This window comes from Neolamprologus brichardi, chromosome 7 (genome assembly GCF_056152115.1).
Source record: "Neolamprologus brichardi isolate AB-2024 chromosome 7, ASM5615211v1, whole genome shotgun sequence".
Classification (NCBI taxonomy): domain Eukaryota; kingdom Metazoa; phylum Chordata; class Actinopteri; order Cichliformes; family Cichlidae; genus Neolamprologus; species Neolamprologus brichardi.
The window spans coordinates 55,157,553-55,174,605 of NC_142110.1; the positions used below are offsets into that span (position 1 = coordinate 55,157,553).

Here is a 17,053-nt window from a genome sequence, read left to right on the forward strand (position 1 = left end):
TTTAAATGGCTAAATTGCCTCCTCAACATGTCTTGCAGTTCTCCAGGGGTCTGGTAATAAACTATTCATTTGATTCAGGTGTGTTGACCTAGGGTGAGATCTAAAACCTGCAGGACACCGGCCCTCGAGGCCTGGAGTTCGACACCCCTGCTTTAGCCTCTTCATATTTAGTACTACACTGAGTGTTGTTATTTTATTGATAATCTTACTGTCTTTCTCAGATGTGGCCCCTTTCTTCTGCCTACCTACAGTTTGAACCTCTTAAATGAACTCAGATTAATCTTCTTGTAAAACAAAATCTGATGCTGTTGGCTGGAAGTCACTCTAGCCATATTTACTCTGAGGTGACATCCTTTGATAAATACTGACCTCATCTGGTTTTCGACAGATAGTGCAAGCTCATTTTCCCCCCTGCTTTTTTCCCAGCTTCAAGTCTTATTCTTGGACTCTGCTGAATAGTTTTGCTTAACTGAGGGTTAAAAATATCTAAACTTATTCCGGGTTTTTGTGCAACATTAATGCAATGTTGTTGTTGTTTTTAATCCAAAAAACATTTAAAGCTGTTGTTAGCTGGAGTGGATTTCAGTGGGGATGAATCCATCACTTGTCTCTTCGTGAGATAGATTGAGATAGATTTTTTTTGTGAAATTCACAAACAGCTGACAAAAACAGGAAAAATTTTGAATTTTTGGAAGGCTTTATTTATAATCCACAATCTTGCACAATCACAATCAAAAAACAAACTTGTTGTTCACCATAAGCGGCAAGGTGGTGAAATGTTAACCTGCAGTAACAAAAGGTTTGTGGGTGGGTGGGGAGTCTGTACTCATAGCCAGTGCTCATGCTGTGCTTGAGTTGACCATGTACTTAATGACATCATGCAAAGTTTTTAGGGAGGTTTGGTACTTTTGGCTCACAGCTAATACTTTTAGCCAGTAGTTAATACTCATTATTTGAAAATTTGGTCATGCTTAATATATTAAGACATACTCTTCTTAGATGAGACCACATTTTTAGCACCTATGAAATTTGAAGTTTTTCATAATTTTTCCCAAGTGCTTTTTTAACAGCGCAAAGGATTTTCAACATAGCTTTTCTAAATTCGTTTTCATTACTGACTACGAGAATTAAATTACTAGGGTCAATATTATTAGCCTCCTGAGAAACGGCCCTTTTATTGAGCCACAGCACAAACCACTGCTGTGCAATGATGAATTTTAACTTTGCTCAAAGCTGGTAAAACCAAGTTAAAACTGAGGGTTATCTTCCAATTTACACACAGTATAAAAACATCAGCGAGGGTGTGAGCTGTCACTTGTCATCATGCCAAAAACAAAAGAAATGACTTTAGACTTCAGTTAAGAGAAAAAGATTCGTTGATGCTCACAAAGCAAGAGATGGATGTACAAAGCTATCACAGCATTTCAAAGTGTCAAGAACTGAAGAGAGAAGTTTCATCAAGAATCAAGAAAGAGTCGTACAGCACAGAACAAGTCTCGCAGAAGTAGGAAGCCAAAGATTTGAAAGACTTGGGAAAGAAAACACATGAGAGATGAGTCTAAAGACCCCAGAACAACTGCTAAGACACGAGCGAATGACTTAGCCAAGTTGGGAATTACAGCCTCAAAAAAGATAGTCACTTAAACCCTGCACAGTAATGAGCTGTGAGCTTACAGACCAAGAAACACTCCACTTCTGAAGAAGAAACAATGGAGAGGTGTAGAACCCAAAGTCACCATCATCACAGGGGTGAGAGTGTCATGCTGTCAGGAAGGACTCATGAAGAAATAAAAGGCATGTGAAGATTCTGAAAGAAAACCAATCAGCATCAAAACTTGATCTGGGCCATTGCTGTGTCTTCCAACATAATAACGACCCAAAACATACGTTGGTCCTGGTGAGGAACTACCTCCAGAAGAACATTAAATCTGGAGAAGCTTGAGAGAATTACCAAAGAATGGACTGGGATTGACAAGACAATATAAGAAGGCAATAAAAAAAAATCCAAAATAAATTTAGGATGTTTGGAAAGGCTGTTTAAAAAAAATAAAAAAACAATTCCTTGCTCTGTTTAACAGCATGGAAATACTTACATTTTCATCTATATGTCTGTGTGTGACACAGAAGATAAGTATAATAGGTACCTTTTAACGTTTTTCTCTACAATGCAAATATGAGCATAATTTCATACAAAGAGAAGCCATGAAACACATATAGAAGAAGAATTTTATTCAGTGTTAATACAATAAATATACAAAACTCAAACTACTGGTCATGCGATTGTAGGTGAAACCTTAAAATTGCACAAACATTTAGAGCAGATAGTCTACCATTTGTAAACCATACAAAACACATCCCTTCATATTTCATCTCAAAAACATATATTAATATATATAAAATTTAAGAGATGCGGATCAGCATTTTAATTTTCATTGTTTCTCTACCACAATTCATGACTCTAAAGCACAGCTTGAAGCCACAGTCGGTCTACAGTACAACGCACAGTTCACATTGCATTGCAGCTTCATGTTTATATTAAAACTAACAGCAAAAACTGGAAGTGTAATTCAGCCTGATGCTCCTTAACTGTACTGGCCCAAATTAAGCCAGTGTGTAGGGAGAAAAAAAAATAAAGAAATACAAAAAAGGCAAGAAGGAACCCACAGCCAGACTGTCCTGCACACACATTAAAATTTAAAGACCCAACTCCCTCCATCTACTCACCACACACACACACACACACACACACACAATGCAAAATCAAGGAAAGTGCTTTGCAGTTTGAATAACACATAGAAAGACAGATTCAAAGACATTTTAGCAGGTGGAATTGTATTGTTAAATCTGATCACAAAAATGAGAGTAAAAGAACAGATGTGGTTGTAGTTTTGCTGGACTTCCATAAAATTAAGAATACGCAAGTGTCACAACACAACATCAACGTACTGGCCCCTTTTGTCAAATTTAAGTCACTTTTATTGTGATTACAACATACTGATACTGATTTACAAGACATACTTAAAACCAGAGGCCTGTCAAATTTTGTACAATCTTGTATAATATTTAACCTCGTCATGCAAGCGGAGAGCATCCTGAGTAAAGCTGAGGTAAATCTCCAGCACTGAAGGGAAGCTAGAGACGAATTACACTTTCCTTGCTTATAAATCGTGCAGCTGTATGTATGGAGTAGTGGCTCTCTTTAGGAAAGGACACAAAATGGTAGGCTTCAGGTGAAAATCAAGCTGACTCAGCTAATGCAATAAAAAAAGCAAGTTAAGCATCTAGACTACTGAGCAGGAAGGCCTGAGGGCACTGTTAGAAGTATCTGTACCGACTGCCAACGTCAGAGAAAGAACCAAGTCCAGATTTAAAATGCGACTTGCTGAGATATGCAGATCAATAGAAGCAGAAGATTTCAGTCAAATAAATACTTGACAATTACCTTTAAAGTGATACTCAAATATCAGACACTGTTTGTGGATTGTAGCTTTTGCAGAATGACAACTGTTGTCTGCTTAGATGGCAAAACAGTGCCATCAATCTGTGAGCACAATCTACTTCTGTCCATCCCTGTACTAACGACGCAGACTATAAACGATGGCGTAGCCACTGTGCTGTTGCCCACTGCTTTGTGAACTCTGAGTTTTGAAACTTGACTGTTAGCACTTCCACAGTGCCAAAGCTGGATTTGGAGCCAGAAGTGACCATATTTGGATGAAAGAGTGGAGTGGCTGATGTTAGCGAGCAAGTAAAGTTGTCGAGGCTCAACCCCTTTCTTGTTTAAAGCTACAAACACGTTAATCTAATGGCTACACTTGGAGATTTTACATTGGGAATCTATGGGGGCTGACTCGCGTTTGGAGCGTTTTTGGCACTTCGGTGTGTTTCAGCCCCGGAAGTTGCCGTTTGCCTAAAATTGAAGGGTTAATCATTATTATTTTTATTTCTTGCTTCATTCTAATTGTAATATTTCATTAATGACAGAAATATCTTCCTTCTGTTATTCTACAGTCTCCACCGGTGAGTGTTGATACTTGGGTAGGTAAGATTTCAGATGAGATATCACTTTAAGGAATTTCAGGCTACATACTTTTTACATACCCAATTCTAAATCGAGCGAAGAGAGTAGAAAGCAAAGCAGCGGAGTGGAATGCACAGCATTCATCTTCAGCAGTATACAGTTACTCCATTGGGGGTCAGCAGTGTTAAGCCATGCACTCATGAAAGAAGAAAGCACCGAAACAGATCAAGTAATGCTGCTTTAACTCAAAGATAACTTCTGTTTGCCAGATAAATAAATAAATTCAGAAACAGAAAGTGGTGATTAGGTTGATAAACACACAGAAAGCAAGCATCTGTTCATGGTGAGAAATGCCCAGGTAACTTCAGACAGTCGGTTCAGCTACTTTAGAATCTGCCTGAAGACGAGCAGGCCTCGAGGACAGCAACAACATTTAAAAAAGGCACACAAACCTTCATTTAATTGGCCATACATCCACACAAACCCTGAAATCCACACAGAGACAATAAAGTTGAGCACTCTGGTTAAAGGACTCCTAGAGTGCACGATGTTGCAGGAGCAGGTAGACTGGGACAAGAGAGCCTGTTTGAAGGTTGAGAGGCTACAGATTGTAGATGAGTGGATGTTCAGCTGTAGCACCCCCACAAAAACCCCTTCAGTAGTGTCAGAAAGATGGGGAGGGGGGTTGTAACTTGTTCAAACAAGGCAGGTATAAGTGGAAGCTGGATACAGAGGAGGGTCAGATGAGCGAGCTCTCTGCTTCAGACTTGCTCCTTGAAGGCTCCTTGTGCAGCCCTGGAAGCAGCATTAGCAGTGGCCGTTTGTACCGTTTTGTTAGACATGACGCCCGTGGCAAATTCCTGCTGTGCCTTCTCAAAACTGGCACCGGTGGTACGGTACATCCCATGGACCTGAGGGGAGAAGGAAAGGGGGACAAGAGGGCAAAATTAGGGCCTGAAGAGTCTGTAACAGACATTACTCAGATATCTTATAGGCCTACTGTGCATTTACCTTTTTGAACATGATGAGAGACAGGACAGCCAGAGCGGTAAAGAGAGCAGCAACGAGGATCATTATAATGCCCACTGGGATGCTTTTATTCAGGCCAGTCAAAGCTGAGATCCACCCGCTAGGGATAAGAAAATCATTAACACACAACAACAACGTGACAACTAACCAGTCTCACTACCATCTCAATCCTCTGAGAGAACTACTTGTTTAAAATGCTGTAGTTTACTTGGGTGAAGTCAAACACCGGAGCACTCAAACTACAGAGGGTAAAGCAAAGACCCGGCCTCCACACTACCTAGACCTAAAGGATGTGTCACCATAGACACTTACAGTGGCACAACAGGGACCTAAAAAAAAAGATCTGTTCACTTTATTTAAAAAAAAAAAAAAAAGACAAGAAGTTCAATATTAATTAACACAAATATAGAAATATTTCAGACTTTGTCTTAATCATCACATTAACTGATCAGTTCATGAGATCTACGATATAGAGTACAGATATTTTTCTCAGTATAAGACCAAAATCTAGACTAAATGCAAAGCCAACCACCTCACTAAGTAACCCCAGATGTGTCTTTGTAACATCCGTCTTACCTAAAAATGTCATAAAAATACAGTGCTATGGAAATTTATTTTAAGTCGTGTTATCTTACCTGGCTCCCCAGCCAGCGATGCCAATAGACTGGATGACATAGATGCCAATCTGACAGACGTAAATGAAGAAGAAAATAAAGAACCTGAATGAGCTGTCGATCCTGTAGAAAGATGAAAGTGGAGGATATGAAGAGCACAGTGGGCACAGGAGGGTCCTCGTGATTGTTGTGCTTGTGAACACAATTTTGGATCATGTCGTTTACCTGAATGCAGCATAAAGCGGTCTGTACCAACAGACAAAAGAACACGGTGTGAAAAGCAGAAGCCAGAGGATCGACAAGCCAAAGTCCACACCTCGGTTTCCATCCACGGCAAACCAGGACAGGCAGGCGATCAGGTTTGCAAGCAGAGTCCCAGTGTGCACTGAAAGGTCAAGAGAGAGAGGAAAAAAAATACAGTAAATATGTGGAGGGAGACTTTGGCTTAAGTGTGACAGTGTGCCAGCCCTGCTGTTTAAGTGTACATGCCAAAACATGGAAAATAGGCTGAAGGAGAAGTGTCCAATCGAGTCCTACCAAATCGAGCCTTGGATGGAAGAGGAGGAAACACTGAAACTTAATATTTAAGCATGTAACACAGTGCAGGACTGGAAACAACATACGCACACACACACGCACGCACACAGTTAATAATTCATTACCATTTGCTCTCGAGGGCCTAACAGTATCTGCAAAGTTAAAGGTATTACACATTCACTGAGTCAGTTTGACTGCAGGGATTTTACAGCACAGTGTGAAATATGACAATAGCCCGCTAGCTGACATACCAGTGGTACCGAGACCCTTCACCTGAGCTTGAAAAAGATACAGCCTGTTGATTTAAAAATCAAGTCTTTGTACTTATTAGTAAAAACGACTGAATTCTGTAAACCAGCCTTATAGCAAATCATATGTCCAAGCTGCTTCATCAGGTCGCAAGACTGCGGCACGTGCATTTGTCATGTGGCTACTGAATTCTACTTGAAGTATTGATTCCACCCCCACATACACCAACAGACAGTATTTTTCACCATCAGGAGCTGTGAGGTTTTGACTCGGGGAGTTGGTGGATTAAACTACTCAGGGCGGCTTTAAAGGTCATCTGAAACAGCAGATTATCAGCTCATTAACAATTTCATTATTTCAGCAGATGTGGTTCTAGGTGTTTGCATGTATGAACGTAGTTTAGAATGCAGTTTGCTAAAAAAGCTTGCTAGTACTAGCTGATAATTTAGCACAAATGTTTAATGCAAACATGGCCACTTCATTGGCAAGTGCAGAATCAATGGGTGATCTCACAGTGGCTATGTCCATCTTTTAGATACAGTCTGTGGGGAACATGCATAAAACTATGTATGCAAGCAGGAATAAAACTGCAGATGCTATCTTTTTATCAGATACGTACATTAGCAGGCTGCACTTTTATAAATCTCAGTTACTATGAAATTTTACATACATCTATGAGTCATTTCGACTCCTTTCTTTAGTTGTAAATGGATATACACACCCTCTCTTGTCATTTTGCACAAAAAAAAAAAAAAGGAACTAAAGAGCATGAGTAATCTGAGCTGCAGTGGCCGTCCCTGTAAGTACAAGTAGGCCACAGGTGATGCACTACTTATAGCCTAGCTCTGAAATCCAGAGGATGAAAAACTCCAGACTTGGTACAAGACAGCAAATTTCTTCTGTCAATTTTAAGCCAGACACCTTAAACTGAAGGGGTCAACATAAAGAAAAAGTTTACTTACACATCCAGAGGTAGTACATGATTTTGACTGTCTTCTGAAACTCTACGGGAATGTCTACAGTAATATCGTGGTAGAAACACGGAGCCACAGGAAACCTCTCTGGGAGAGGAGGCCAGTTGTTTTTCCTGCCTACAATAGCAGAAAAAAAAAAATCAAAGTCAAGCTTGTGAGTTACTTCAACATCTTTTTGAAAGTGTCGCTCAGGTTTTACGTGCTGCTCTTCTGTCAGATGACAGTTAGCAGTTACTGAGTGCAAATACTGATTCCCGCTTATTTTTTGTGTGCATGACAATTAACATTTAAATTAACGTGTAGTCATTGCTTGGCATATAATGAGCCATTGTGTGCATTTACAAGCGTCATCATTATCTGTAATGCTTTGCTATGACAGCACTGATCTGTGGCTGTGTTGTGATGACATACTAACCCCCAGATACGTTGATTGACTGCATCTCTCGCTCCCGGCGGTCCAGCTCTGCAGCCTTATTTTCCAGCTCTTCCTGTCTCCTTAGCAGCTCAGCAGCTGCCTGCGACTGCTCCTGCAAACACACACAAACAAATGTCAACACATTGGAAAAAGTACACAAACTTTTTGGCCAATTACTTTCCCCCTCCCTGCTCACTAGAAATGCTCTATTTCTACTTTTGGAATAAGTCCAATTCTCTGCAGAGACAGCACCAGCAGGAGAACAGACATCATAACAACACATTCCCCAGAGTCTGCTTCACAAACGAGATGCTCAATCTCAAGTTATTTCCTCCACCAACCATGATTTCCCTCTGACTCTGTGTCTACTTCTGCTACAAAGGCCAATCACAGATAGAGGCGGTCTCCCGCAGAGCCACTTTTCTGTCCACAAACTCAGTGTGAAATCAGCCGTGGTGTTAATACATTTTCTCTCAGTCTCTGCTGGTGTTGCTGGACTAAAACAATAGATGCACCACAGTCTGCTTACTCATGGTGACACGTAACGCTCTCACCTCAGTACCAATAGCTTTGGTAACTCAATCAGCATGTCTTTGTGTAAAAATAAGAATGCCTTTGTATAATCTGAAAAGAAAGTGGCAGAAACTACAGCAGCAGCTGTAAGCATAGCCAAAAGTTCTACTGAAATAACTGCTGTTATTTGGCTGTATACCATCAACACATATACCTGTGGTTGAGCTTGTGAGTAGGCTGGGGGCTCCTCTGTGGGTTTCATGATGGCTGGCTGAGTGCTGACAGCAGGGCCCGTAGTCTTGGGGGCCATACTTGCAGGTGTCTATAAAGTACACATGGTTAGAGAAAAACTACATGATTCCTATAACTGCTAACGATGTGACCTCACAGTTAATCAGAGGTTTGTAATGCAATACTTAAAACACAAGCCAAAGAAAATGTCAAATATGGTACAACTAAATCTCATATTTTATTAGAGCATTAATAAAGATGCACAGCAAAAAAAATAAATAAAATAAAATAAAATAAATGAAAGCAACAAATGGTGAAGAGCACATGTATGAAAAAAAAAAGTACAATACAAATTTGTGAAATTGATGAGGTTGTACTGTAGAGAGAGAGAAGCCTGTGTAAGCTCTTAAGAGAAACAAAAATGTTTGAGCCAAGCTAAGCAGTGATACAATATCCATGCTCAAAGATCTAGTGCCCAACCTTTTGCAGCCCTATAACAACATCTTTTCAAGGCCATTTCTTCTCAAAGCTTCAAAAAGCTAAACTGACCACAATACTTCAGTCTCTTGGCTTCCAAACTTTTTATTGAAACAGTCTTCTCACAGCCCTTTGTCACTGATAAAGTTGGTTCTCAGATGGATTCAGTCAACTAACATTTAGATGGCTGAAAATGATTACACTGATGCAGTCACATATCTTGCGACTGCTGAAAGCAATCTTGAATTCCAAGGTGGGAACCGCTGCTCAATGTTAGGATTTAGTCTTATGTAACTGCATGTGTGTATGTGCTAAGATATGTGCAGTTAGAAGGCACAAAACAACGATGGCTCCTCCTGTAGGCAGTGAAGCTATCGAAGAATGGCTGAGCCTGTTGGGCTGCACGGGTAAAGGCTTAATAATCGGGGTCTTGCCAATGGACCCTAACCCAAGGTCTGAAGGATTCCTAGTATTCCTCTCCTGGGGAAGATAACAGATAACTTTCTTACCCATCGCCATCTTTTGAATACTTTGCTACTGGAGACCCTACCAGGGGCAAGTCAAAACTCCACCTCAATAAGGTGGCAATTCTTAGAGTGGAAGCTTTCAGGACACATGTCTTGGTGGCTTTAGGTGCTGAGCATGTGAACCATGTGATCACTTTATGTTCTAGCAGTTGCCTATATATACAGACTGTGGGCAGCGACTCATAACAAGACTACAGCTACAGACAAGAGAAAGAAAAAAAAACCCAAAAACTTATTACGAAGAATTTCTGGACTCATCGCTAGAGACGGGGTGAGATTAGACATTTGGAAGAGGCTCAGAGTCAAACCAATACTGGGATGGATATTTCTCAGCATTTAGATAAGGTGTTCTGGCCATGTCTAGCTGAAACAACAGGGCAGTGACATCAGCAACAAAGAGAGGTCCGGTTTGCCTGGTCTGTACCCACGACCAATAACATAGCTAAGTGCATAGAATACATGTCTGAACTATACAAAACTGTAATTGTATATTCCATTATTAGCTTGGGATCCATTAAAATGATGAAATATCACAACTCTTTGTTGTCACACTTGTCTGCCTTGGCGGACAGATGTGGGATTTATTAGTCTTTTATTCTGCTGAATATAATTTTAAAGGAATGTGATTTTCACATGATGTATTACAAAGCTGGAAAAATAAGTAAAACTTTAGGCTCAAATACCTACTGAGTAATTCTGGTGGACCTACCTGATCTTTAACCTCACTGCTACTAAATGCAAATATCCAAGTACTCACTGATTTGCCATCTGCAAAGGGATTGTACTCCTCTAACCCTGGAGGAGACATCTGTCTCACTTGTGTCACTGATGGATCCTAAAAAAAAGGAAGAAAAAAGGATTCAAAGGGAATGCTTTACATGAGATAAATGTAATTGAGTAATACTATTTTGTTTGATCTGTCTTGTCTTTGTGTTTTAACCAGGGATAGCAGTAGAAATCCCTACAGAGTAAAACCCTCCATTATTCTGCTGAGATCCAGGCCAAAGCTCTCTGTATTCAAAATGCAACAGGCCTATAATTCAATACTGGCAAAGACAAGATGATTCCAATAATTTTCACGAGAACGTCGTTATAAATAGCCAAGACCACGAGTTTCTTGAGCTGCTCTGGCAGCCAAAGACCGAAATAAAAAGACATACTTTGGTTATGCTTTGTGCTCCTAAAGTGCTAAAGCACTCCATGCTTCTTTTAACTACAGTCCTAATTTGCCAGACTGACATATCAAAACTACTTTCAAAATAAAGCAAGCCACTACTTTATATTCTACCTCCATTTGCATGCAAAACTCCTTTTTCCTGTTGGTGTCAGCTAAGCTACATTGTCATACATCACTTTTGATAATAAACTCACCATCAGCTGCCGTCAGTCACGCACGAATTTCAAATTGTTGCTCAAGATTAACATCTAATCCGTATAGTCCGAAGTGCTGTCCTTATCCCGTCTCAGTGCAGTCCTCTCCGTCTCTCTGACTCTTAAATTTCTACTGTGCCAACACACACACGCGCGCACACACACACACCTTGTCACCAGACCAGGAGCATAAATATTTCAGGGCCTGTCGTGTTTAAAATTTAACGCTGCACTAGTGCTGGACAAACACATACTGCAGATTCACCGAAGTCTTCATTTTGAAACCTCCAGCTCTGGAGTTCCTGCTCCAGAACCTTTAAAAAACAAACAAAAAAAACAACAACCCCCCCCCCCCCTCCCCCAACCAAAAAACACAAGGAGAATCAGCAAACGTGTGTTCACCATGATCTTGATTAAAGTGCAGGATTCAAAAAAGGTGCACTGTTCAACCACCTGACGACACCATATCTAAGACTTCAACTCTCTGTGGTTTCTACTCATTTCACATTTGATTAAGCTACAAACCTTACAAAGTGAGCTCTTAGCTGCCTTACAAAGTTTTTTTATTCGCTAACATAGAACCTAATGTCTGAGCCCACATCCAGAGAAATAGGCCAAAACAGCCTCAACAATCTGATGCATGACTGCGAGTGATGAAGCTTAGTAGGAAAGGAGCCAACGAGTACCCTGGAACCACATGTCACCATATGATTTCATGAACTATTGAACATAGCTCAGAGAAGGGAAAAAGCTCCCATTATCCTGAGGCAAGGCAGCCAGAGCCAACGCATGACAGAGAAGTGGGAGGACAGCAGGGCTTCAGCACTCGTGTTAGTATGTTAATGAACCCAATTAATTATTCACTCTCCTTGCGTCTGTGTGGTCAGCCTGTACCATCTTCCCATCAACGCTGGGTTCTTTTAAGTCTGTGCAATGAATCAAATCAACTAAAATAGATTCTTTTTAATGTGGTATTCTCTGACAAAAACAAACAAAAAACACACATGCTTTCCTTGTACTGTGTAGAACCGAGCAGGCACAGATATATCACAATTAACAAATGCATTGTCTGAGGTTAAAGAACCACAGGTCTAATTCTGGATTAGTTTGATTCTGACTCAGAAAATTAGATCTGTTATTTATGACAAAAGGCTGATCTATTTAGTTCAGCTGTATGCTCTGTTTTATACTGCTAAATATCAGCAGCAGTGTACTGGTGGCTACCGAGAGGAAGTTAACAGCAAACTACCAACAAATGAGATGACTCGTATAAAAAACTGTGGCTTTGGCTTCTCTTTTTGTTGTTATAACACTTGCAGGGAAGTATTTACTACATTTACAGTAGAACAAGGTGTTGTCATCTATCAATTACTGCTATTTTACTTCCTGCTTCTTACCAGCAACATAACACACGTTGTGTGTATGTGGATGTGCACAATATTGACTCTTAGACTGAGCTTAAATTAAGCTTACTGTAAATAAATTACAGGATTACTACAAATACGTGGGTTCAACCACTAGTTTAACATCAAACAGAAGACACCATAATGTGCATTTTGTAAATTATCCTCATTTAAAGAGCATAATTTATAATGTTCTTTGAATGAGCAATGATATTTGAGGGCTTCTAGTTTCCAAATATGAAGATTTGCTCATGTTCTTTGTTGTGTATGACAAAAATAAAAAGTTGATTTTAAGCTTTTGATGGACATAACAAGCACACTGAAGATGTTACTGCTGATTTCAAGAAACTCAAAATGACGTCCAGATGAACAGAATCAACTTTTGGAGATCTAAATGACAGTCCATTTATTTATCTTTTAAGCATTTCATAGAAAATACTAAAACAGCATTAAATGTTTAGATTCTCAATCAACTGCTAAAGAAATGAACCCAGTTTGGCTGGTTGATGTTAAACAAACAAACACTTCTTTAGCTTATTCTTGGCATGCTCCAATCAAACAATCAATGTTAAAACAACCAACGTGGTCTTAATGAAACTGAGGGAAGCACCTCGTGATTATTTTAATTAATAAATAGTCTTATGTTTTTGGTCCATTAATGTTAGAAATTTCAGAAAATAGCAAAACTTTATTGTTTTGTTGAGTACACCTGATATGAGCGGAGGAGGATAGGCCTGGAAATACCAAGGAGCACATGATCACATGAATGCTTTCATTATGACACAACACTGTGTGAGCGTAAACACAAGACGTCTTCAGTCAGACGCCTAAATAAAGACAACAGCACAATAAAAGCAAGGGAAAGGATGTTTGTCTCTGTTTTTACGTTCCTACACAGCATTACATGATCAGTTTTTAACATTATCGTCTCCAGGTTGGCAAGTTGAGTCAATCACTCTAACGTAATGTCAAACATAAAAGAAACAATACGCAACATCTGAGCATAAGTTGTTTAACCAGGTCGTAAATGTGAGGAAAAATGTCGAACAGGTGGGAATTTAAAGGGATGGGGGATAATTATAACAAAACCCAGCGACCCAACCTGCTTCAGTTTGAATCAGAGCCAACACCTGGAAGCCTAGCCTCATATATTTTAATGTTATGTCACTTCTGCCAGTCAGAGTGCGGCAACGTTAAGTGACAGTTCAACTGAAACCGAGCAGCAGGAGGACGAGAGGGTTTTGGCAGCAGCTAATTTAAAGTCGCCTTATCAGAGCAGGTTTATTCAAACCAACCCCATGCCAGTCTTTCCTAGCCACGCAGTCTTAATGTAAAATGATACGGCAGCTAAAGTTAAAGTGGCTAACGTAGGCTGTTAAGGTTACCTGAAACGGGTTGCTGAAGTCCGGGTCCGCGAAAGGGTTGCTGTCGAAATCTGACATTGTCCAAATAGGACGACTTATTCCGCTAAATGTGTCTTAAGGCTAATATTTATAGCCAAAGTCGGCGCAGACAGTTAAAAAAGACCAACTGTTTCGAACAAATTGTAATAGAAAAGACAAGGGCTGAAGTCAAACGTCAGACTGTCCAGGTGGGGGATTGGTCACCAGCAGCGGAACACACGTGACATAACGAGACGTCAGGCGGAAGTAGGGAAACGTCAAAAAAATAAATAAATCCAAAAAGTTATTTTTTTTAAAAATAATGTTTTATTTAGAAATAATTTAACGCTTTACTCACACTCATTTTTACATTTTGTCATAGAATTGTGACATTTTATCTCCGATTAAATGTCAGGTCGTACATCGACTTATCTACGTAAATGAAAGAATTAAATATATTTAATATTTATAAGTTATTTTAAAAAATAATATTATTACTTGGAAAATATTTGATTTATTTTTTTTTATACCCGCACTCATTTAGACTTTTTGTCGTAAAGTTGTCATACTTTATTACACTTAAAGTGTAAAAATAAAGTACGACAACAATAGCACAAACTTCAGGAAAACCCACTTTTCTTGAAAATATCCTGGTCTTGACAAAAATGTTGCTGTTTTGACCTTGTGGACTTTATCGTGATGCTTTGGCTATTCAACGTTGTGGCTACATCTATTTTTTGGCCGGCTCTCTTCTAGTTGCGGTAGATCTATGAGCTCTCTGCCTCTGAATCCCTGTCATGTGACGCTCACTTGTCCAACTCACACTTCCGCTACTGCGTGTAAAAAGTTGGGTGATACATTAAAGAAGTTTTTGCAGGAACTTCAGCGTCAACATTAAGTTAACATTATCACCAACTTTATGAACATTTCATAGCTCGTAAGAAAAGGCGAGTAAGTTTTCTTTGTCGGCCGTTTGTCTTAAAGCTCAGCATGTCGACAGGAGTCTCATACAACGACCAAGGAGGAGCGGAGGCTGCGGTGGAAGCGGGTCAAGAGAGCACCCCGACCTCCTCGAGCACCGGAGCTGCCTTCGGACTGTTCAGCGCCGACTTTAAAAAGTAAGCTAGCTCAGCATGTGTTCCGTTTCTCGTCACGGTGGTTGTTTTTTGGCACAGTTGGGTTGTTTTTGTTGAACTCCATATGGCTAACTTCCAGTGTCGTAGTCTTGAAAAGAGGCCAGTAGCATCCACAGGCAGGGCAATGGTGGCAAATGACAGCCCCCTATCCCTTCTGCAGTAAGCAAAGTTGAGCGATAAAATGGCAAGACGTGGCTTGGACGTGTTTTGTATTTGTGATCACTGAGTTTTCCTTTTTCTGGTTGGTTTTCCAGTTGCTTTGCACCTTTCTGTGTGCTCAGGGTGTACTTGTATTGCCTGTTTTTTTTGCTGTTGGTTTTTCTTTTCCATCTCGTGGTTGTTTTTCATATTGTAGTGTACACTTTTTGTCACGTTTTGTCATTTTTGCGATCATTTTTTTTTTACTATCTCCACCTGATTACTTTGTATTTTACTGTGATTATGAATTTTGGTGGCTCTTTTGTGTATTCATCTCTGTCCGCTTTGTGATTGTTTGGGTTAGTTAGTTCAGTAAGGCTCCAGTCATTGCAATCACTGCACAGGGAGAGCTTGATAAAATATCAACTGCAGTGGCTTCATCACAGAATCTTCAGATACCGGTATTTATTGTGAAACAGCAGAAAGTGCTTGCATGTTTTTAAGCGGATGCTACACACTTCACTGTTAAAAGGGACGCAATCCTCCCCACTGTCGCAAAGTGGGGGGTTATAGTGGAACACCTGATAGTTGGAGTTCTCTTCCAAATCTTTCAAAAGTTTTTACCAATTTAAAGCACTTTAAGATGAGAGCTGCTGTGAATTTGCTGGCTATAAATGAGCAAGCGCTGGGACACACGTGTAGTCCTGTTCCTGCAGGTGGATTGCGCTGACCCTATTACACAGTGGTCAAAAGGCTTAAAGGAAATGTCGAAAACTTCATTTTTTTTAATGCTCATTAAAGCTGCTGTTATCCAGCTCTAAGCAAGTAAAGGAATCCTTGGAAAGATAAGTTTGCTGTATTTCTTGTCTGTACTTTATTGACCTCTTTCTGTCTCAACCTGTTTTCCAAATGTCATACTGGGCCTATTGACTTGTCAACAAGTAAGATGGTCTTATACTTATATCATTGATCTTTGTTGGATCAGTTTTGTGCTGCATAACGCTTAGTTTATACGTCTGCTGTAAATCTATCTAGAGCCTATGATGTAGCCCACATAAGTGCCCCATACATTTGCAAGCATTTATACCTGTGCTGAGAGTAAATGATCAAATATGGAATGATGATAAAATGAAAAGTTTCAAAATGTATTTTTTATCATGAGAATTTCTTTGTTTTCTTGGCAGAAAAAAAGCACAATAACTAGCAAAACATAATATACCACCAAAAAAAGGAAATAAATACTGGACCCAGAATTTGACAGTCAGTACATTTCTTTCTAAGACCAGCAAATGGAGAAATGCTAATAAGTTGCCTTCATAAGCTTGTGTTGCTCATGTATTTTAAGTTCCATGTCTGCATTCTACCACTAGAGGGCAGCCAATAACCAGTTTAATCATCTTTTGACTTTGGAAATTTCTTGCAAATTCTGTGACTATGCATCTCAGTTGTTCTAGTGTAACAATCTGTGTTTGAAGGTACATACACAGGGTACCAGATTCTCTGGTCTAGACTTGACTGCAGTACTTAAAATCTGAGGAGCTCTAACTTGATTTAGACTTATGCGTTAAGCCTATGTCCCTGCGACGTAACCGGAAACCCCTCTTAACCATACACTGCATCTACTGTGCTTTAGCAAATTTCCTACTAAAGCATAATTCAGGCCCCAGTCTGTTAGTAAGTTTTATACATTCATAAAAGTTTTGGGTCACAGTTCAGCTTCTGATTTGATTTAAAGCTTTTCCTGCAGGATCCGTCCTCATGTATCCTTTTGCTTTTCATCACTGATGTAATCTTAACAAGAAACATTTCCGAAATGTTTCTTATTAAGTTGAAATAAACCTTAACACTGTCTCACATGATCATCTACCCAGTTGGGGGAGGTTTGGTCATGTGTTTGGCCAACTCAGGGCCAAGCTGAGGGACCAGAAGAATATGCAAGGGCTTGAATGATCCTTCTGTTTGTATGTCTGTCAGACACAATTCACAATGACCAAGTCTGTGAATCCAAAATGCATTTCGTGCTAGTGCCAATATCT

At 39.8% G+C, this 17,053-nt stretch overlaps 2 protein-coding genes across 2 annotated transcripts in view; one reads left to right on the top strand and one right to left on the bottom strand.

Annotated features, from left to right (window-relative positions):
- Positions 1-2,235: 2,235 nt before the first annotated feature.
- LOC102800293 (secretory carrier-associated membrane protein 1-like) lies at positions 2,236-13,994 on the bottom strand. Its single transcript, XM_006796903.3, has 9 exons — positions 13,747-13,994; positions 10,345-10,422; positions 8,567-8,674; positions 7,840-7,951; positions 7,413-7,541; positions 5,890-6,049; positions 5,686-5,787; positions 5,033-5,150; positions 2,236-4,932 (listed from the first exon to the last, which is right to left on the bottom strand). The coding sequence occupies exons 1-9, from the start codon at positions 13,801-13,803 to the stop codon at positions 4,783-4,785; spliced, it is 1,014 nt and encodes a 337-aa protein (XP_006796966.1). The 5' UTR covers positions 13,804-13,994; the 3' UTR covers positions 2,236-4,782.
- ap3b1a (adaptor related protein complex 3 subunit beta 1a) overlaps positions 13,992-17,053 on the top strand; it is a 56,465-nt gene continuing 53,403 nt past the window's right edge. Inside the window, exons 1-2 of the mRNA XM_087843894.1 lie at positions 13,992-14,010; positions 14,728-14,861. Coding sequence (XP_087700020.1) covers positions 14,734-14,861 — 128 coding nt within the window. The 5' untranslated portion in view covers positions 13,992-14,010; positions 14,728-14,733. The remainder of the gene's footprint in view (positions 14,011-14,727; positions 14,862-17,053) is intronic.